We start from the raw sequence: 23387 nt of genomic DNA on the forward strand, positions 1-23387 counted from the left end.
TTCCCTCCTCCTTTCTCTCTACAGTCTAAACCAAATCTCTTTGACAACAATAACTGATCGCAAGCTTGTCAATCTGCTCATTTTGCCTAAATGTCCACCTCATACGACAGCCCCAAAATAGGGATCAACAAACAATCCATCTACAATGGTTTTCGGATTAATTATCTTCGTTAGTCTAGAAATAAAGTATTGGTCTTAGCCAGATGCTCAGGTGACCCCTCTCACGAGCTGGCCATCAGGCCGTACATAATGCACAATACCTAACAGCACCACCTTGCACCTTATGTCTAACATACGCAACTGATTTACTGCGCTAGGGAGAAAAGCTACATCTATTATGTAGATTTACTTGGTAGCAGCTGTACTCACTCCAACCCCAAAAAGGTCTGGATGGTCATAAATTCCACCAGAAAGCTAAATTCTAGTGCCCCACTCATCTTATATTCTCAGAAATTATTTTTTTAACCGATGAAAAAGAAATATGCACAGCTTCTCTTTGAGAATTTGCACATAGGCTTTATCCACAATAGATCCAAATAAATGTCCTACTGAAGGTCTCCAGTCCACGCCCCTTCATGACAGAATAAATTTGTTGTTTTTATTTTGTCTATTTTATCTGGTAAAACTGTAAAAGTGTCTATGTATGTAGCCCTGCATAAATGGCGTGATAAAATGACCCAAATAATAATTATCATTATATCCGATCTCCAATATGCTTGCTAATATTCTTAAATGCCTTGTGATTATTCAACTCAAAGTGTTTTTAAATAGTTATTCTGTTTTGAGTTCTTATCAGTGCTTGGCCAGCTTCCTGGCCAAGCATTATCGAGCAAGCAGTATCATACAGCACTGCTACCTCGTTAGTTTGAAATTATATTGCCTCAGCCTTGGATAACAAACAATATTGTGCTGAAATTTCTAAGAATCAAGAATATACAGTACAAGTCAGAAATTTACAACAGAAATCTTAAATATAATATATATTTGGATCAAAAACCAGAGATCTCTGTATTTGTCTGCCCGTTTCCTATTATGCCCATATATGGAGATATCCCTGATGTCATCAATATAACGTCAAAGTACTGACGTCCAGGTACTATGATACTCAGTAGTGCACTAAGTTACTCTGACAACAGGTATTGCATAACTGGAGGGACATGCATCCCATTGTGGTTCATGTGGATGAGATGAAAATAATTAAGGTAAAGAGGACCCACCCAGTGACTTACGTGCCATACCGTGGGGTCATGGGGGTAACACTCCCAGTCACCTGGAACACAAAACGAAGATGTTTGGTAGAAGCAGACATTATGCACAAGCAAGCTCGTCCTTCTACACACATGCGCACGCACACGCACACACACATGCATGTACTTAAGTAAAAGTATCAATACTGCAATATATAAATACTCTGTTACAAGTAATCAAAAAGTACTGTCCCAGAAGGTCTCATTTCATAAGTTTAATGTATAAAACGTATGCAAATCCTATGAAATTAGCAAGCTAGTACTACGAGCTTGTAGGCTATTTTCAATTGGCTGAAATATACACAGGGCTGAAGTGTTTAACATATGTGTATATAGTGGAGTAAAAGTATAATATTTGCCTCGAGATGTAGTGGAGTAGAATGAAGAATGAAGTACAGAAAATTGGAAATACTCTAGCGAGGTAAAAGTACCTCAAAATTGTACTTAAGTACAGTACTTGATTAAATGTACTTAGTTAGTTACTTAGTTTGCACCACTGCAGCCCATACAGCCACATACTGTACATTCTCATTCCATTGCCTACAAACACTCACCTATTGAATCATCCAGTCATTCAGCATCCAACTCTCACACACAAACGCTCACTCATGCGCACCCACACATAGGCTACATACATGCAGGCAGGCACGCACAGACAGACACACACTCACTCACACAGCCACAAAGCAGTATACACTGTGCATTCCAGCCATACTGTCTCCTACCATACACAGCTCGGCCAGATGTGGGGCCTCTTCATCATGCATTTGTTTAACAGTGGCCAGTGTTACGTTTACTCAACATTCAGACAGAGTTATACATAGAATTTTATCACTGTTACAGCAACAGTCGCAGCCACGAGATCTATTTTTGTTCCTCTGTTGAACACAATAATTTCCAGTTAAACTTTTGTGTGTAATGGGATGATTAAAAATAAATTTCCTAGGTAATTACTAGAAACAGACCAGTTTTAAGAAAACTCTTAGGATTTAGAACTGTGGTTCTCAAAGCTCACAGCAAGTCATTTCGTGCCACGCTGTGAGCATATACGGTACATCTGCTACAACATTTATGAAAAGTGAACATGGAATAATTGTCAGATGAGGTCGAGCGTCCGCAGCCAACTAGGCCTACATGAATTTGGGGGTCCAATGGCACCAAAAAGAACGGCGATTGAAAGAAACAGATTGCAGAGTGGACGCTGGTGCACTAGAAATTCAAGATGGCGCGCTCCAGTGTTATTGACCACACCAGCTATCAACCCAATGCTAACGTGAGTAGCATTATTCCAAACGACGCAGATATCACGTCAAAGGTGGATTAATGGTTTAAACAAGATACTAAACTATGTAGAAGAAAAAACAATAGAGTAACAAAACAAGAACATGATGTAGGCTTTTGAAATGAGAATGTTTCTTCATTTGTGCTGCGAGCTAGCTGCTGAACCGTCCCGATGAGAACATCACACCATGATGCTAAACGGAGGCACTGCTAACCCAGAGGGGCCAGAAGGCCTGAGGGTGATCACTGGCGACAACCTATAGTGACATTATGTAATCCGACAAACAATGCTATGACAATGGACATTCCAGTTCTCACCAATCACTATGGACCCTTATACAGTATACAGTGTGTATGTGAATGTGTGTATGTGCGTGTGTGCAGTACTGGATATATTGTGTTTTGTGTGTACTGTATGCGTTTGTGTGTACTGTACATTCACTTGTGCGCGTGTGTGTGCGTGTGCGTGTGCGTGTGTGCGTGTGTGTGTGTGTGTGTGTGTGTGTGTGTGTGTGTGTGCGTGCGTGCGTGTGCAACTGTGCATGCAGGCGTGCCGTGTTCATGCATATGCTCAGATGTGCCTTTCTGCGAGCTCCCACACGCACATGCATGTCTGTACACGCCTGCATGCTCCCGAGCAGTGGTGGACAGTAACTACGTACTGTACATTTACTCAAGTAGACTACTGTACTTACTACTTACTGTAAGAACAGTTTATACTTTAACTTTACTTGGGCATTTCCATTCTGTGATAGTTTATATTTACCTAGTTTATACTAGGCCTACTCCACTACTCTACTCACAACTCCAAAACATACAAAAAACATTTCAAAATGATTTTCAAAAGCATTCATTGAAAATAGCAGATCGACAAGCTGTTGTTGTGAGCTTAGCGATCAGCTATTATCAGCGAAAGCTTTCCCCACAATAACAGAAAACTGAAGATACTAGCATGGAGACCTGAGGGACTCCGCTCAACCATATGGGGATTAAGTGGTTAAGTTGTTTTAGTACTTCTTCCACCACTGCTCTCAAGTGATTTACATGCCTGGACGCTTCCTCCACTGCCAACAAGCCCATCTCGGGTCTGACCCGGGCTCAGCCTCAAGCTAAAAAAGGAAAGCCCAGCGATCTGTTTAGAACCTTGTCCCGACAGAGCACTCTCGTCTTAGACCTTCCACTTGATCGATCGTCACCTGGCCTGGTTCCCGTCCACAGTGGTGCACACACACACACACACACACACACACACACACACAGGCACTTCAACTAAGAACAAACCGTACTAAATCAAAGTCGGCTTATGTTAAAAAGTGTTGCGTCATATAACAGTAGCTGCATGTGTGCAGGCTTAGGCCTGATTTATTGTGACGCGTTGTTAGCTTGCAGATCTGTTCTTTTTTTGCCAAGTAACGCCCTCACGCGATGGAGTATAAATGAGGCTTCGCAATCAAACATAGCTTTCAGTAAAATGCTGGGAGCATCATTCATTGCAATGTGCACTGTAAAAATAAAAAGTGAATGTATGTGCTGTTGTGTTCTAGGTTGAAACATAATTATGGTTGCCTAGTATAAATGTTAATTTGCAGAGCATATCCTCCTTAAAGAGTGGACACTAGTAGCAAAGCTGGGAATTTAACCGATTAATTTAGATTAATTAATTACAAAAACAACTTAATCACGCTTAGTTTTTGCATCACTGAACCTTTATCACTGGACGAATTCCAGGCGTACCGATCATACGGGTGCACACAATGGGAGAAGAAGCCGATCAGACCGATTTGCTTGGCCCCGTGGATGATGGGAAACTTATAAAAATAAACTAAATCGTTGATTCACTTGTATACCAAAAGCTACAGTAACACGCACACAATGAATACAAAAATAATAATAATAAAAGCTTCTCAGGTCAAATATTGATATGCGATTAAAGTGTGATTCATTTTGATTAATTACAATGCCTCAAATTAAGTATCATGTCCCAGCCCTAATTATTACAGAACAGAGTGTAGTAGTGTATGTAAGGGGTCAGAACACAGTAGCTTTTCTTTCTAAATGTTGTATTCTCCAGTATCACAGCTATGCGCTAGCACTGCGCTGTGTGTCATGCTTGGACAAGATTGGAGTGTTAACAGCAGGTTCTCCTCTGGCTCGGGGGATATAGAGGGCTTCATAAGGTCAAACAGGGTCAACAGTAGTGTCAACTAGTGTCTGACACACACACACACACACACACACACCACACACACACACACACACACACACACACATGGATGTTCCTCCCCAGGGCCAGACTGAAACCAATGACACAGACACACTCACATGTGTACTGTGTACTGTAGATGCACAAGCACTGTATATGCACAAGCACCACACACACACACACACGATCGAAAGTCTAGTCATACATACGTTCAAGTCAAGCTAGACAATATTTCAGGAGCTGATCATGATACAACCACAATACAATAACATTACGCCAGTAGATTTGACAGTAGATCTTTTGCCAGATGACACAAGAATAAATATACTAAAGGAGAGGAATGAAGAAGAGAAGAGAAGAGAAGAGAAGAGAAGAGAAGAGAAGAGAAGAAGCTTCACTCCTTCCTACAGGACAGATGGTTGTAGCCAGCCTTACCTCTCCTAGCGAACACAGCATTTTGAGGCAGAGAGATGCTCTCAAGATTCTCAGTGTGAGAAGACTGACACTAAACAGCACCCTACGCTACGAACATCACCCTCCCTGACAGAGAGCTCCAAGCATAGACAATGAAAGGTAGACGCCTCCTCCGGCTCTGGAGCGTGTGTATCGTATGACAGCTGCCATTTTTGTTTCCAATATGGCGGAGGCACAGCACGCTGTCACTCAAAGTGACTACTGGCCAATCCCAGCGGGTCTTTTCCGGGACTTGTCAGAATCATTACTTCATCCTCAGTGACATCACTTCCTCCCCAGTGACTAGTCCCAGAAAAGACATGCTGTGATTGGCCAGTAGTCACTTTGAGTGGCGGCATGCCGTGCCTCCGCCATATTGAACTAATTTGGCAGCTACATAAGATTATATATCACTCCAATGAACTGCAGTGGCAAATGAGGTATCTAGGTTTTTATATATATATTTATATTTGACACACAAAACCCCTGTGTCAATCTAACTCTGAGCATATACGAATGTAAACAAATTACCTTGTATTGTACACTCTGAGTTTCAAATGGATACATTATAAACACACAATCGCACTTACATACATTAAGTATAAACAACACACACACACACACACACACACACACACACACACACACACACAGTTATACAAGTAAGACTGCACTCATGAATAACTGCAGACCTGCTACTGTAATTCCATAGTTGAACAACACATCCATGGTCTCTGAGACTTGAGAGAGACACTAGGGCAAACCTCAAAATGTGTATGCAAACACACACGTACATACGCAAAGTATTTAATTAATCAATCAATTCAGCACCCTCTGGTGGACAATTTGCAGACAGAGTGACATCCAGACCATCTATATGGGCAGACAAGACGAGTAGACGACAATCAATCAGACTCATTAGAACAGCTTTGCATCTCGTCACAGCTCAACCACTAAAACCCTCATTAGGTGTGGATCAGACCGGCCCTCGGCTCTTACCTCTCTCGCTGACACTCTCTATCTCCGCGTCCTCACAGCTGCTGTACTCTGGCGTGGTTCCTCCTTCCTCCTCCGAGCTGCTGACACTCGTCTGCCTCTTGCCTCCGCCCGTGCCCATCCCCCGCTTCGTCTTGTAGGGTCGTGGCGGGGGCGGCCGCAAGGACTCCGACTGGTCCGAGCTCAGCGAGTCATTTCGAAGCATGCTCTCCGACTTCTCCCGTTTTGTCCGTCTCATCTGAGGCTGGGCCTGGCCAGGACTAGAGCCTGGCCCTGAACCGGGGGGCTCTCGGAGTTCAGGGGGTTGCTGTTGGTGTGAGGGGGCGTGTTCATGCAGCCCGCTGACCCCGCCCACCGTCCTCTGTCCAGGCCTGCTGCCGTTGGCTCCTGGCCGCGCTGCTGGGCCCGAAACCCCGCCTCCCACCTCCCCCTCTCCCGCTGCGCCCACCCCTCTGCCCTGAGGATGCATGGGGTGCCCTCCCCGGCCCCCAGGGAGCACCACCCCTGCCTGCGGCGTCTGACATGGGTGTTGGCGAGGCGGATGGTGTCCGCTGGGGTCCATTGTGTGGTGGTAGGCCCCCTCTTCTGTCCGTTCCCCAACCGGGTCGTGCTCAAGCGAGTGTCCCTTGGTCAGCCGCCGGCCTTCCCGGCGCTCCCTGGAGTCTCCTCGCAGGTCCCGGTCCATTGACACCTGGGTCTGCAGCCTGGCTTGACCCGAACGACGCTCCCCACGACCAGCTCCTCCTCCCCTGCCATTTCTCCTAGACAAAGCCAGAGCAATCCATCAATATTCTTCTAGGTACTATTCCGTTAGAAATGCACAGGGAGCATAACCTGTATATTACTATACATTCTGATTAACATTGTACATTTGTGTGTGGGGGGGGGGGCAGAGAAATAGCATGTCGGTTACAGTAAGAGGTAGTAAAAATGTTTATTGTCCGTTACTCATGAAAGATAAACAATAAAGCGTTTAAAAAATGAAATACACAGGGACGGAGATAAATATCTGTAAGCATTATTATGTATTGTTGGTTTTAAATAAATCACACGGAAATGGTTAGATATTGGAAGCCAACAACTATTATTAATTGTAAAATAACATTTGAAGAGATAGAAATAATTACTTACAAAATAAGAAATCGTGAAGTTGAATTTTAAAAAAACTGTAAATTGGACATACATGAAGGATAAAAGAGTACTACAGGAAAATTAGTAGCTACCCCGATTTTAAGGTCTCATTTGTTTTACTTTTCTTTCCTTTTACTTATATTTCTTCATTTCCCCATTTTTCTTCTTTGAATTATCTAATTTATGTATTAACAAATGTATAAAAAATGATGCAGGATGAATTAACAAGGGAAGAAAACTTGTAAGATATTATGGATGAAATGGATCACATGTACAGTATTAACCTGCAAAAAAGGCAGAGCAACAAAGAGAGAGAGAGAGTACGTAATACATGATATTCTTCTACAGATGCCTTTTCGTTGTCTCACAGTAATCCATTGTCCCCTAGCAAAGAAATAAAGAAAAAAGTGTTCACTTCCGGGACAGCAAGTTGGCTTACGTGTCTCGAGGCGGCTCGCTGCGTGAACGGGGGTCGATACCGGCTGTGGTCCCTGGGGTCCTGGGCCTGTTGGGGTCCAGGGGAGCTGTCATGGAGCCCAAGGGCGCCTGGGAGCGGGACCGGAGCTTCTTATCCCCGGGGGTCTGAGAGACGGAGGGATCGCTGATGGCGGTCTTCTCGGCCGGACCGGAGAACCACTCACCTGGCTTGGTCAAGATCTCCTGCTGCTTCCGGCAGTTATTACACACCCAGATCACCTGGAGGGGAAATGGATATACAGTATGTATATGGTCAGTTATTAGAACATACCTACTACCTCAAACATCTGCAGGAACTAACACTGACACTGCTGGTTATTGAAATACATTGTCATTTGTCAACAGTGCATTTCAAAGAGACACAGTAATGGCTACACAGTAAATCCAAGGACATTTGTATGAACCAGGACTCAGATCAGTACTAGCAGCTTCACCGTTTCCAGCACCAATCCATCTCAACTTGTGTCTAACATGTCAACCAACTGAATGCAGACTTCAAATTATCGACACCGGAAACATCAGATGGAATCAGACAGGACGTGAGGGAGGGAAGAAGCGAAGGATGATGAAGGGATGAAGGAGAGAAGAATGGAGATGGTGAGCTACCATGTAGGGCTGAATGCTCCCTGGCGATCCAACCCTCTGAATCATTCCTTCTCTACTTTTCCATCCATTTCTCCCCTCTTCCATGTTCTCCCACTCCCACATCCCAGTCCTTTACGGCTGCCTTCATTTGTATTTTTTCTATTCATTTGGTCATTAAGGTCCGCAGAATGAGAGGTCTGCTTTGCTGGAAATATCGCTGGAAAGAAAGTTTTCTATACCCCACCATAGACAACCAATACAAGGCAAAATGTGATCATATGTCGCCGTTGTGAGGCAAAGGAGTGTTTTTCGTGAAAAACTAATGACCAAGTGAAGAAAAAACAAATAAAAAGTTTGTCATGACATCACAGGTTAATCTTTAACAGTTGAGCTTTTGGGAACGTGGCTCCTCCGGCTATCCACAACGTGGACATTTGTGGAGGCCATGTAATAAGTGCAACGGGGCTGACAGCTGCAAAGTTGCTGGTCCTAAGACCGTTTGTTTTCTTCTCTTATTCCCTCCCCCCCCCCCCTGCATTTGTTTATTTGCTGTATTATATAATTTATTTTTTACTTATCCATCTTTCCTGTCTATGCTTGTTCAACCTGTGAGCCATGTAGGGCACTAGAGTGGGGGTAGGGGAAACCTTTTAAAACTGGAGGGACAAATAAGGACCCCATGTTGGGCAGTTGAAATGTGCATCGTCAAATGACGATGTATAGTACTGTGCAGCCGACATGCTTGTCCAAACCTACAGATATGTGAACAGAAAATAAAAACTTTATCACAAAACAATGTTGCTTTATTAAATTCTTTACTTTATTAAATTCAATTGAAAATACAGCAGGGGGAACAGAGAAGCAGGGCTGCAACAGTTTGAAATTAAATCGACATTTTTTATACAGTACAATAGCAAAAATCACCGATCTACAAGTTCACAATACGATGGGTTGTGAGCTTGTAGATCAGCTATTTTTGCCATTGTATTTTGTGCGATACCCTTGTATGAAAAAGCATAAAAAAGGACTCGGGTGGTTAATCAATTTAGGTAATAATAAATTGTTTCTGGCTTATTCAGATAATTGAAAAGGTAATAGATAGAATGATCGCTAAGAAGATTATCGATAGTTGCAGCATAACTGTCCCCAGTAAATACACAGTATATCAAAACAATGCTTATATTGCTCTTTTTTTTCCAAATCTTTTTTTGTTCAAAAACAACAGTGCTGCATTGCATGCACAAACTAGCATAATTTGCTGCCACCAAGAGGGGTCGGGTCATCCATACTGTAGGTTAGGGTCCCACGGCAATAAGAAAAACAGCGCCAAAAGAGAATACCTCAGCCCTATTAGAGACAGGGAGTTGGGTCAGAATATGGATGGACTATAGGGCTGAGGTTTGGAATAACGTGTTCCTTCCACGCGTTACGTCCAATTGGGGAAGAACCTGCTTGGACTCGTCATGCATTGAAGGAAGCATGAGATCAGTCCTTTGCGCTCTACAGGTTGGCAGAGGGAGTGTAAGCACCCAGAATTACATTAGACAATTGACACTGGGTGAAAAAATAGGTTACAAAAATCGTGGGAGATATATATATATATATACGGTATATAGCTGAGGGAACACTGGACTTGGGGAACTTAAATTAGACTGCTTCTGTCTGCTTCTGTTCACAGCCATTTTCTTCAGTCCCTCTGTGGTCTTCACTTCCATGCCACGCTGCAAAGCAATTCCTGCGCGGCGACAGGCACAATGGCACCATGCAACGCCTGCACTTCCAGGCAGTCATTTGGTGTAAGCCTTTTCCTTTGCAGCTGTGGCACTGCTCGATGGCGTCATACCGGTATCTGCCCCGGTAGCTGCCACCCCCAGTGGGAGGCGCGATGGGAGTGGGCATGTGCTCCCAGGAGGTCATGCCGGGTTTGCGTCTCCAGGAGGTCATGCTGGACCTGCCTCTCCAGGATCTGCTTTTCCAGGTCATCCTGCTACAATTCCATTTCTTCTTTTGGAATTGGCCACAGTGCGGGCAGCGACCACATGACTTACATTTTGATGGGACAGAGGCTGGAGCAGCCTGTGACCTCATGCCAGGGTCTCCCAGTGTGCCGGTTTGGCATGTTTCATTAATTTGCGACACCAACAACACCTTCCGGGAATTCCATGCCGTCTCGGGGCTCCTGGAGCACTTGGATGTAGAGGAAAAAACTGCGGGAGCCGTGGTCATTTCAGGCAATAGGACGACCTTTCTGGTGCTTTGGCCTGTCAGGGAGTCACCTAATCTCCAGAACAGAGACCTTGAATGGGAAGCCTCGCTGTCTTCCTTATTTTTCTTCCCCTTTTTTCCTCTGCGAGTAGCTCTAGGCCTGTCGGACGATGAAGGAGGCATTGGCGAAGCCCTGGTCAATTCAACCACCTCTCTGGTGCCTTGGCTTGCCGGGAAGGTGCCTGATCTCCACAATGGCAAGGGAGACCTTGAATGGGCACCGTGGCACCTATCATCCTTGTCAGTTTGAGAGCAGAATAGAGCAGAGTCCTCCTGTTGCTTCCCAGGACTGTACTTCTCTTCTCTGAAACCACACATACATGGGAGTATCTGTTAATCTCTCATGAAATGATCACCTGACAGTGACACCACAAACCATTAAGTAACTAGAACTGCACTCTGCCGAGTGCATACTTGCTTGTTGCACACTAGTAGGCCATAAATGGCCTACTAGTGCGCAAGCAGAGCGCGCAAGTACTTTCGAGAGAGAAAGTAGTCTGCGTAGTCAGTTCTGTAGAAAAATTCTCTTCTCTGAAATGGTATGGATTTCTGTCCTTTATCCCAAAGTTCTGTTTGGTTTAGTTAGTTATATACTACAACGACGTTAAGCTTAATGGTTAACTTTTTGACATTTGCGTGACATTTGCGTGACATTACAACTACATACAGAGTATGTAGTTGTAATTTGATTAGCAGTATACTGTGGTTACTTGGTTCCAAAAAGTGAAGCCAATTTTTTTTCAACCGTAAGTCTGTGCCTGGTTTGCTGGGACCAGTTACAACATTACGTCATCATTGAGAACTGGGACCAGTTACATACGTATACACACACCATGTACTCTGGTCCCAGTTCTCAACGATGACGTAATGTTGTAACTGGTCCCAGCAAACCAGGCACAGACTTACGGTTGAAAAAAACTTGGCTTCACTTTGAAGAGACCAAGCGAAATGATTACTTGCGCGCTCTGCTTGCGCAAGTAATAATGCTGCGTGACGCAATTTCAAACTAATGTAAATAACTAACTAATGTAAGTAACTTATTGATTAAGCATCAAAACATTTTCTTAGGCAGTGGATATTGGCAGCCATCATCATAACCCTTAAGTGTAATGCCTAATTTATCTCTCGTACAAACAACTGTTCTGTACAAGTTCACAAAATCTGTGAACTTGTGTATCGGCTATTTTGATAGTGAAAGGACATTATTGACAGCATTAAATCATAACAGCACCTACACTTAAAATGACACACACCAAAGCCACATGCTCAAACAACTTAACCATACAAACAGTGCCTAAACCTTAACACAATTTACTAATACTAGCCACACCACTCCATGCCTTAACACACCCAGCTGCAAGCTGTAATCATTTGATTGGGTCATTAATTGCAATTAACCATGTACAGTAGGCTACCTCAAACGTCCTGTGCAATTAAGGTGCATTAGCCCTGTCCAATAAAATAGCACACAACTCCTTAATTACAATTAAACAATGTTACAGTAGCTCAAATGGTATAATGGTAAGTGCAATTAAAAGGGCCATTATTTTGGACCAGTCAAATGGCGCACAACACACTAACACAGGGCCATTTATTACAATTAGGTGTACAGTATCAAGAAAATCAGTATAAAAAAACTCTAATAAAAAATGTGCCCAAGATAAATTGTGCAATTATTGCTCTATCTTCCTTCCGTAACCAGTCCAGCTCCCATTTCTGATCAAATGTCAGAGAACGCGCGTGTATGAACGTCGTCTTAGTGAGGATGAAGTGAGATTCACGCATCAGCTCTGCCTACAGTAATTATACAATCTAACCATCGGTGGATACTTACGTTGATAGACGATAAATCAATATGTAGCCTAGGCTAAAATGTAGGCTATTTAGTTGGCCTAGCCCTTGACGCGGCAGATGAAACGCACGGCGAGGGAAAAACGCTCACAACCAACGAACACGTACCCCCCAATAATATAGCTGCACAAAATAGTTACTCACTCAATAGTTGTCGAAGAATGTGAATTCAGGCTGGCATCACCACTGAAGCCACTGCCGTAGCATTGCTCCCAGCCCCAGTCAGTGACCAGGGATCTATTGGAGTCGGTTTCGAACACAAACCAACCATTCTCCTCCATGACCGCGTGCGTACTTGACTCCTCTCTAAAGTTTGGTGAAAATTGGCGGCCGACGTCACGTTACTCCTCTCCTTTAATCAACTTCATTGTGCCTCACGGCTGCAGCGTGTTACCTCTCAGATTGTGCGCAGTAGGTAGCGGACAGGTTATTATAGCTCAATGGGAGTGGTCCGTGTATCGGCTTAACATCATGACGTCATACTTCCTCCTGACCATACTTATAATACAAAAAAAGTACTTCTACAACTTCTAAGGCCTGCCCTATACTGTTGACTAATGATTTCCAATTTTCAGTACTTTTACTTAAGTTCTACTCCACTATGTCTTAGAGACTGAGGCAAATAATTCTATAACATTCACTGAAAATATCAGATACACATGTGATATTTTGGATCGGCTATTTTCAGCAGGTGAGGAAATAAGTAGCCTAATGGAAATACACATTATCATTAATAGAAAAGATAATGTGTAAACAAAAAACAACAACCACAAACAACATTAACCCAACACTGATTATACATAGTAGGCCTACTGACAAACAAGTCTATCTATGAGAAACACAATACAATATGTAGTGGGGGACGGGGATCCTACTCCCTGCTTCATCTCTCTCTCTCAGCTAAGGGCTCATATAGGCCTGAAAAACTTTGAAGACGCTCCTTAGGTTAAAGTTCTCGCAGCTCTCGCATTGAAACAGGCCGGGATGAGAACTTCTGGGAACTCAAATGCATTAACTGACCTCGGGCTCAGCCCTAGGTCAGTCTCTGTGTGCAGTGGCCTTATGTTAGTTTAGTATACTTTAGTTTAGCTTTTAGTATTTAGTTAGCCCTATTCTAACTTTAGTTTAGCCTAGTTTAGTGAATTCCTGGATTTAATGGGAACAAGTATCGCTCATTTAAGTAGGGCAATACTCCTTGCGTTTGTGTTTTAACAATACTACATATATTTACTGATTTATACTCATTTTGGAAAGAAATTAGATTACATTAAACATCCATACAAATATAAGCATAGGCCTATGTGTATTTCAGATTTTTTGATTGATTTTTGTTAATGCTATAGTCTGTAAAAACAAAACAAAGTGTTTGGCTGATGTTGTTCAACAGTGAATGTGTCTCTGTACTCCACTTTAACAGGCTTATGTTATGTTTTAGAATTAGATGTGCAATGCTATCGCCCCCCCGCTGTGTTGTTGTGCAGGGAGACGACAAAGGATTAGAGCATCCCAACCTATTAAAGCTGACATTATAGATTTGCTGTACAAAAATAGAAAGAGGAACTCTGATATAGCATGATAACCAGAGCAACCAAGGCAGGATCATGTGTTCACCACAAACACATTCAGAAAGCACGGTATGAGCACACATATGTATACAAACACACAGATATATTAGATACACCTAATCATACTGTAGATATTGGACCGCTTTCATCCCCTCACACGCAAGCATTCAGGTAGGTGTAAACATTAGGGCTGCCTGCAACTATTGATTATTTTCTTAGCAATTATTCTAGTGATTACATTTTTTGACTAATTGAATAACTGAGGCAAATTTGTTATATGTTTTATTTCGACAAATTGATTAACCACGCACTTAAGCTTTAATTTATTCTTAAACAATAGTGAAAATAGCCGATCTACAAGCTCACAGCGAATCATAAAGCATTGTCAGCTATGGTAGGCCTACATTACACTACTATTTCCACAAAAGATTGTTGCCTATAATGATATGCACAAAATTAGGATTGATTATTATTCATCAATCAATTATTTAACCAAATAATGTATAATTCTTTATTTATTAAATCGATTAGTTTGATGAACTGTTGTACCCCTAGTAAACATACACGAGAGCATACTCACATGCATGCACTATACATAAAGCCCACCAGCAACAACATGTCACATGACCACAGTCATACAGACCCTCAGAGATGAGTGTACATGTGAGGGAGAGTGAAAGAAAGGAGAGACAGAAAGAGAAAATGGCTTATGGCTTCTCTAGGAAAACTAGGACACCAAACCTCTCTGCGTGTTTGTTTGCATTGAGCTCCATCTGTGTGTGTGTGTGTGTGTGTGTGTGTGCGTGTGCGTGTGCGTGTGCGTGTGCGTGTGCGTGTGCGTGTGCGTGTGCGTGTGTGTGTGTGTGTGTGTGCGTGCACGTGCGTGTGTGTGTGCAGCAGTATTCATGACTGTGTGCAATATGATATAACAATGAAACGCTGGGAGTTCCTATACGGTTGAGAGCTTTTTTTTTAAAGGGGGGAGGAGTAGGTTCTCGGTAACCATAGTTATCACATCCTCTTGATGGAACTTGGGAGCACCGGCTCAGCAGCTCAATATACCTGTTTGGATTCCCAGCAGGGGGTGTCTTGCATCTACATTTCAGAGAATTCCACGCCCACAATGAACTAGCACACAAAATAGTGCGCTAGTTCTCGTGGCCAAGTCATAGACCGTGACGTATACGAAACTGCCGTTCGCGCCTGTGCTTTCTGGCCCTGATACGTCACTGGCTTCCCCTCTGTGTTTTCAACCCAGCTCGGTGGCTCTTAAGTCCTAACCACACCAAAGGGTCGCCATGCAACTCCTTGGGTCCAAACGGTTACAAAGAGTTGCATGGTGACCCTTTGGTGTGGTTTGGGCCATTGAATTCCATGCGCTGAATTACTTGGGACAACATGGGACGATGTGCGTCAATGTGCAACAGGACATCACAACGCTAAAACCGTCTTGACCCTTTGGTGTGGTTAGGGCTTTACACTAGTGGCCAATCACAGTTCTTAAGCACTAACCCCACCAAAGGGTCACCATGCAACTCCTTAGTATAACTAGAATCTCGCATCACCGTGTGTGTGTGTGTGTGTGTGTGTGTGTGTGTGTGTATAGCCACATTCATTGTATGAATGCCAGAAAAGATATCCCAGCAAGCACGGTCAGGACCTGGACGTCTCTATTGGGGCCAGATCAGTCAAATCAAGACCCCTGGATGAATCAGAGAGTCTGATTGAGGCCAGATCAATTTAAGTCATATATCATAACTAGTCAGATCTGACCCAGAATAACTATATTATTTCAACTGGTGAAGACTTCCTGGAAATTACGTAAAGATCATCCCCATATGGGCTGTGATCTGGCCTAGTCCTGAACGTCACCGGAGTCACCGGAGGACGTCATCATAGCATCATCATGACGTAATTTGGCTTGCTGGGATCAATCAGTTTGTCAACTGACCAGTTATTGCATTGCTAGCTGTATACCCTCCGCGCACACCAGCAGTGACAACAAGCAACCAAACAGCCAGTATAGTGGTAGCTGGGCTTACTGAGTGACAAGGAGCAGCGAGACCAAGACGCCTGGTGACAAAATCGCACCAACTAAAGGCAAAACAAAAGTTGATAAACACAAAACGTTGTGCAAATGAGCGACAGAGTGGAGCGACGGCCAATCAGAGGTCTGATGTGTTTGCCTAATAGAACCACGAGAAACGACCCAGACCTGATGTAGTGTATTTCTATGGTGTGTCGAAAATGACAGATCTACAAGCTCACAATGTGTTTGCGCTGCAATATTTTCGGTGCACGGCACCCATGCCATGCGCAACTAAGTATAACTCTGACATACGCTTACTGCCTTGTAAATCAATCATGTCACCTCCCCGATAGGAAGGAGCTTGCCCTCAGTTCCTAGTTGAGCACAATGTTTAGTGACTGTCTTGTGGGTCAGACCACAAATCAACACTAATGGCAATACATCAATAAAGAAGTGCAATATTGTCCAATATTTGATTAATTCCTTCTATTTTATTTTTATTTATTTTTAGGTTTATTTTGTTTTTTCATACTATAAATAGCGACAGAATATCCATGCATATGGATACGTACTAGTAACATGACAGCGGGGTCACAGTAGCTGTCCATTTGCTCTTCAGAACTCCACTATCTCCAATGTCAAGTCCACAAACTGCATGGCTGCATTTGAGTGACATCCACGATGTCCCAGTCAAATTAAATGTTGAAATAATGATAGAGAACAAAGAGATCATTTATGTTGGATATGTTATGTTAAAGCCATATAGTATTACCTCGAAAGTAATGACATCTTTGTTTTCTTATATTCTGGCTCATGATCTGTTCTCTCCCTCTTTCTTTCCTGTATTCACCGCCATGCTCTTCTTCAGCACTCCCTCGGGTCAGCCGGGGGCTTCCCTAGCATTACGCACTCATCTGTCTTTTTTCTCTTCCCACTTTCTCATGAATTCACACTCTGCGTCCCTCCACTTGTCTGTCTGTCTGTCTGTCTGTCTGTCTGTCTGTCTGTCTGTCTGTCTGTCTGTCTGTCTGTCTGTCTGTCGCTCTGTGCTCCCCTCTTATAGCGCTGCTGCTGCATGCCTTAGTTTGCTCTCATCCATAGACGTCTCTGTGTCTGTCTATATCTGGCCCTCTCTCTCTCTCTCTCTCTCTCTCTCTCTCTCTCTCTCTCTCTCTCTGTCTGTCTGCACACAGCCGCTAGATTTCTAGTTTCTACACACACTAAACATGACATACTGTCATGTTACACAAGCCACTTCCAATAGATTCACGGTTCTCTTCATAGATCAGTCAGTGAGGGTGAAGAAATGATCGCCTCCCGTGTCACTCACAGGTGAGACCAATGGATCAACTTCCTTCCTCTGGGGAAGGGAGGCGGGAAGCAGGATGTGGTCTCTGCCAATGACAGTAACGCATAGAAGCAGGCAGCGTGTGCACGGATGTGTGTGTGTGTGTGTGTGTCTGTGTGCGTGTAGATTACACTGCAATGAAAGGTAAACACTGCATACGAATAAAACACTCTGGTTAAACATACAAACACCCATTACTACACCCAAAAGTAAACTCACTTTACAGAACGATCATCGTCTCTCACTCTCACACACGCACGCACGGCACACACGGCACACGCACACGAACGCACACGCACACGCACACACACACACACACACACACACACACACACACACACACACACACACACACACACACACACACACACACACACACACACACACACACACACACACAATGTAGATTTAAACTGTGTCAATCAATAGTATAAACAATGTAGTGATGTTGGAGAGGGACCAGACGAGGGGGAGATGGGTATCATACATTTGTCTGACGTGCCATCAGCAGGTCAATGTGACACGCACGCAGGCACGCACACACGCAGGCACGCACGCACAGTTCTAATAATGCTGGCAATCAGGGTGCTGCTACACTTTTTACCACTAGATGTCTCTAACGTGAATATTATTACCCCAGGTATAGTCAATTTAATGTGGAGTCAAAATTAAGAGTGAGGGAGAGTATGTATACAGTACATGTATGTATGTACATGCATCATGTGAATATATACAGTATATACTGTACAGTAGGCTATATACACTATACAGAGAAACAATGATGAGACATATTGTTATTGTGTCCGTGAGCGTGCATGCATGCATGCTTGTGCAGTGCCTGTGCGTGCGTGCATGCGTGCGTGCGTGCGGCAACTTCGCCTACAGTAGTGAGTGCTCAGCCCTAACAGGGGAGAAAGATGGCCGTCTTAAGAACAGTCAATGAGAGATGGACACGGAGACAGAGGAGGCTAGCAGGACCGGAGATCAATAGTAATCATGGAGCTCCATGGTGTTAACAACAGATGACACATGACTCTCACTCCCCCCCCCCCCCCCCCCCCCCCCAAAAAAAAACCCCACGCACCCCACCCTATCTTCTCTCTCTCTCTCTCTCTCTCTCTCTCTCTCTCTGGACATGGGAGACACACCCGCCATGTGCTGGAGTGACCACAGACGTCGTCATGTCGACCAACCTCTCTGTGGCTCTCAAGAAAATCAAATGTACTGTACTGTATACTCAACTGCATATCGCTTTAGAAAATGTCAAACCATACAGCATGAGAAAATAACCCCCCCCGGAAAAGATGCTGAAGTATGGGATCCTGCGATGAGCAGTCACACTGGCTGAGGGTTGTCCTAAAATAGAACAGTCCTTGGGAGGGGGGGGGGGGGGGGGTGATCTAGGTCTCATATATAGGCTCCAAATGCCAGAACTTCTGTTCCTATTCCTAACACAAAGGCCTTTATGTAGGGAGGCCAACCGGTGACCCAAAGGCTGCTGGTTGGATCACCGGTTTGACAGGAGGGTGCATTCCATCTGGTCACTGTAAGGTGACTGCCATTACTGTACATCTACGGTGGCCACAAGCAATGCTGAGTGACCATGTGCTCTGACATATTACTGTTTATTTTGGAGGGATATGCAAACAAGACATATACAGTAGTTACATGCAGTTACATTTTCTGTGTTAACCCCAGAACACTAAACCCAGGTGATTATGTTTATGTGATTTTCATAATGTTGCTGACGTCTGACTGAGGTGGGTCCTTTGGTACTGTAGCTTTATGATGCTCAGTGACATCATAGAAGGTAGGTTTGTTTCCCTGCCCATACCTGTTTTTGAGTGGTGCAACCACTCCAAGGAACAGCAATGTCCGTGTTCGTTCACCTATGTATGTGACGTTATTAGTCTGACTAATAGTATGACTATTAGTACCAGTAGGGGCGCTGTTGTGCCAGGAATGGATAGAGAGATAGTGCTGTACTGTTGCCTGCTAATGAGAGAGAGAGAGAGAGAGAGAGAGAGAGAGAGAGAGAGGGAGAGAGAGAGAGGAGGAGGGGGGGAGGGAGAGAGAGGGGAGTTGCACCACTCAGTTCACACGGGTGTGATCTTTTCTACAGGCAGGTGTTCAGATGAATTTCACCCTTTTTTTTAGGGTTAAAGGGTATAACAAAATAAATCCCATGCTCCCACCATGGGCTTTTTTCTCTCCCAGGAATGGGTTTATTTATTTATTTAAAATACCATCACCGATTTTGCCCCCCTATGATAGCCCCCCATATAAGTGGGTTTAGTGTTCTATAGGGCAAAAAAAAGTCTACTGCTTATTACATGTATGTTTCCTTTTGTTCCGTCATGTCTTCCAAAAACACCAGAGAATGGTAGATAGCATGCAGTCAGTATAGACACCAGATACAGTGTGTATACTGTAGATACAGTAATGGTGAGCAGTACCAGTACACACTGTAGATATACAGCAACAGTGAGTATACCACTTCAGAAACTGTATAACATCCACGTATGATGACAGCATCCTAAGGAATATCACCTCTAATACTAAGCATGTGTTGTATGGAGAATATAGGTTGCTACCTTCAGGAAGGAGATATGGAGTATACCAGCATAAAATAAGGTCAGACTAAAGAGGTCCTTTGTCCACCAGTCGACCTTGAGGCTTAATCAGAAGTTGTAGTAGCCACGGGGTAATCTAAGCGGTGGATATTGCGCTTGTCTTCATGTCTTTATGTATGTAAATTGTCTTGTTCTTTGTGTTATGTCAAATGTGTGTATATATGTTCTGCATACTTGGCTGCTGGGTCGCAAGACAAATTTCAGTGTGAACTGACAATAAACTACTATATTATATCATATCATACCAGTATATGGTAAACTATCTGTCGGACTAACGACTGACTGTCGGACTTAACGACCAACCCGTCAGAACGACCGAAGTGGCGGTCGGGTCTAATGGATTTCGTCCTTGCTGGCTAGGCCTACTGCAATGGTGTCTTTACAGGTCACCCTAAAAATCCACCAGACAAGCTGTAGTTGATTCAGAAGAGTCCTTCGTCACTCCAATTCTGAGAATTGTACACTGTCAAATAATTGATACTACTGTTGGTCTAAATATATATTTCTGATCTTGTATCATGAACCATCCGGACCTCTCAGGTCATCTGGGACACAGGGATAGTTCTGCATTCTGTCCCCAGATTACAATCTGAACTACATGTGGAATAGCAGTGGAGAAGTTAGCGTTTTATGCAACGCATATCTGGAACAAACTCCCAGAAAACTGTAGATCTGATACTATCAGATCACAAAGCTAAATACCTTTCTGTTTGCCGCTGCCTTTTATAGGGGGTTGTTAATGATTTTATCTGCACTGTAATTTCTTATTTAATTTTTATTTTTATTGTGCTCAGATGCCCTTTTTTAATGTGTTCCCTTTGCACTCTCTGAATGCTCGGCGTCATAATGTGTTAAAGTTAACAGTATATCAGTGTGTAACAGACAACAGTGGATAGCACATTTTATCTGTTCCTAAATTACAATGGGTCTAAAACCAGCAATCAGCTGTTCTGAGTTATGACCTCATAAGCACACACAGCTCACATACAGCCCTGGACATTACAATTAGAAGGATGTGCGTGTGCGTGCGTGTGGCTGTGCATGAGAAATTGTATGTGTGAGCATCGGAGAAAGTACAGTATGTAAGGATGCATGTGTGTGACACAGAGAGAGAGAGAGAGAGAGAGAGGAAACAGTCTCCCAGGAGAGGGGGACTCAAGACTTCAAAAACAGCCTTGGCTTCAGCGCACACGCACGCACGCACACACACACACACACACACACACACACACACACACACACACACACACACACACACACACACACACACACACACACACACACACACACACACACACACACACACACACACACACACACACACACACACACACACACACACACACACACACACACACACACACACACACACACACACACACACACACACACACACACACACACACACACACACACACACACACACACACACACACACACACACACACACACACACACACACACACACACACACACACACACACACACACACACACACACACACACACACACACACACACACACACACACACACACACACACACACACACACACACACACACACACACACACACACACACACACACACACACACACACACACACACACACACACACACACACACACACACACACACACACACACACACACACACACACACACACACACACACACACACACACACACACACACACACACACACACACACACACACACACACACACACACACACACACACCTCCCAACCAGACTCAGAAATCACAGCAGATAATGAGCCCAGAATTTCATTAGCATGGAAATGCGCTATAGACTACATACCGCCATGATATACAGTACATCACAACACACACTGTAGTGTACACTATATCAGCCAATGTTAGACCCATAATTCATGAGAACTGCGTGCATGCTCATGGGATGTCCAAATTAATGTTACCTACAGTATTGATGCACTCATGTGTTCATGGGAACACACTGTCTACAGCTACAGTATGAGCATGCAGGCAGTGGTGGACAGTAAGTAAGTACATTTACTTGAGTATACTGTGTTTAACCCATTGATCAGATTCTGCAAACGTCTTCTAAATCCTGAAAAGAGCAGATCTACAAACTCACAATTGGTCACAGACGCGTTGTTAGCTTGTAGATTGTCTATTTTCGGCAAAGAGGTTTGGTGTACAGGGAAAAAAGAAGGTCAAGTTTACAGTGTGTGTGTGTGTGTGTGTGTGTGTGTGTGTGTGTGTGGGAATCTCTGCTTCATCTCTCTCTGAGCTAATAAGAGGTCCTTGGCCTGAAAAACGTTGTCGAACTTGTCGACCCCTGGTTTAAAACACAGAACATCAACCCTGACAGAACGACTGCTGGAGACACTCTCATAAATTTCACTGCTTCTCATCCAATGGGAGCACAATCTGGCAAGAGTGACTTTGCACCACCAGTAGCATATAGAGCACTGAGCCAGGCAAGATTAATCAACCCCAGAGTAATTAAATGAATCCATGTCAAGCAGCAGTTCAAGTCAGGACAGCCATCCAACACCACTAGCCAGTCAGACGTCATATAGAAAGATAAAGACCCCTGCTTTCTGAAGCAAACAGCATCCTGATGCATTCCCATACAGAGACGACATGCCTGTAGGTCGCAGATTACTATGAAAACTATGTTTAAAAAACGGTGAAATATTATTCTTCGGGTTCAGAAGCAACATACAGGGTTTCTTTAGGGTGGTTAAAGTGAAGGATGTGTGGTCATGGGTCATTCAGTTCATGGCTGCATACGTGGTGTGAGCTTGCCCCAGTTCTGTCAAGTATAGAGCTTTGGCAGTGGCACCTGTTGGGGGGGGGGGGGGGGGGGGGGGGGGGGGGTTTGGGGGAAACCAAGGGTGCCACGATTTAACCTGACATTGAACACCAGCAGAGGAATGTATTTAGCTAAATTCATAGTCCATTGCATGATTGCTTGGCAAAAATAAAATAAAGTGCAAGCAAACAAGGCAGTTTGAAGCTTGTAAATGTGTTCCTTTCAGCAAGTGATTCCCTCGTATTCCCTTGAGTATAAATTAGGGCTTTTCTAGAGAGAGAGAGGGGGGTGGAAGAGTGTAAGAAAGAGAGAAAAGTAAAGTAGACTCACCACTTTGTCCTCCTGCAGAACAGATGAAACAGCGCCCCATGTGGATGAAAGGACAGAGAGATTAAATTAGTCTGAATCATTCAAGTGTGAGCGCGTAAGTGAAAGAGTGAGTGATTGAGCGTGCGTGCGTGCGTGCCTGCGTGCCTGCGTGCTTGTGAGTTGGTCCCCAACTCTTCCATTGTGTGTGTGTATAG

The 23387-nt window shown here is 43.9% G+C and overlaps 1 protein-coding gene across 1 annotated transcript in view; it reads right to left on the bottom strand.

The window, feature by feature from the left end:
• Nucleotides 1-23387, bottom strand: part of rims1a (regulating synaptic membrane exocytosis 1a) — a gene marked incomplete at both ends in the record, with an annotated part of 95911 nt that overhangs the window by 41243 nt on the left and 31281 nt on the right. Inside the window, 4 exons of the mRNA XM_080782934.1 lie at nt 1230-1270; nt 6184-6941; nt 7751-8007; nt 23194-23205. Coding sequence (XP_080639060.1) covers nt 1230-1270; nt 6184-6941; nt 7751-8007; nt 23194-23205 — 1068 coding nt within the window. The remainder of the gene's footprint in view (nt 1-1229; nt 1271-6183; nt 6942-7750; nt 8008-23193; nt 23206-23387) is intronic.

Source organism: Protomyctophum bolini (assembly GCF_963924005.1).
Source record: "Protomyctophum bolini genome assembly, chromosome: 14".
Lineage (NCBI taxonomy): Eukaryota > Metazoa > Chordata > Actinopteri > Myctophiformes > Myctophidae > Protomyctophum > Protomyctophum bolini.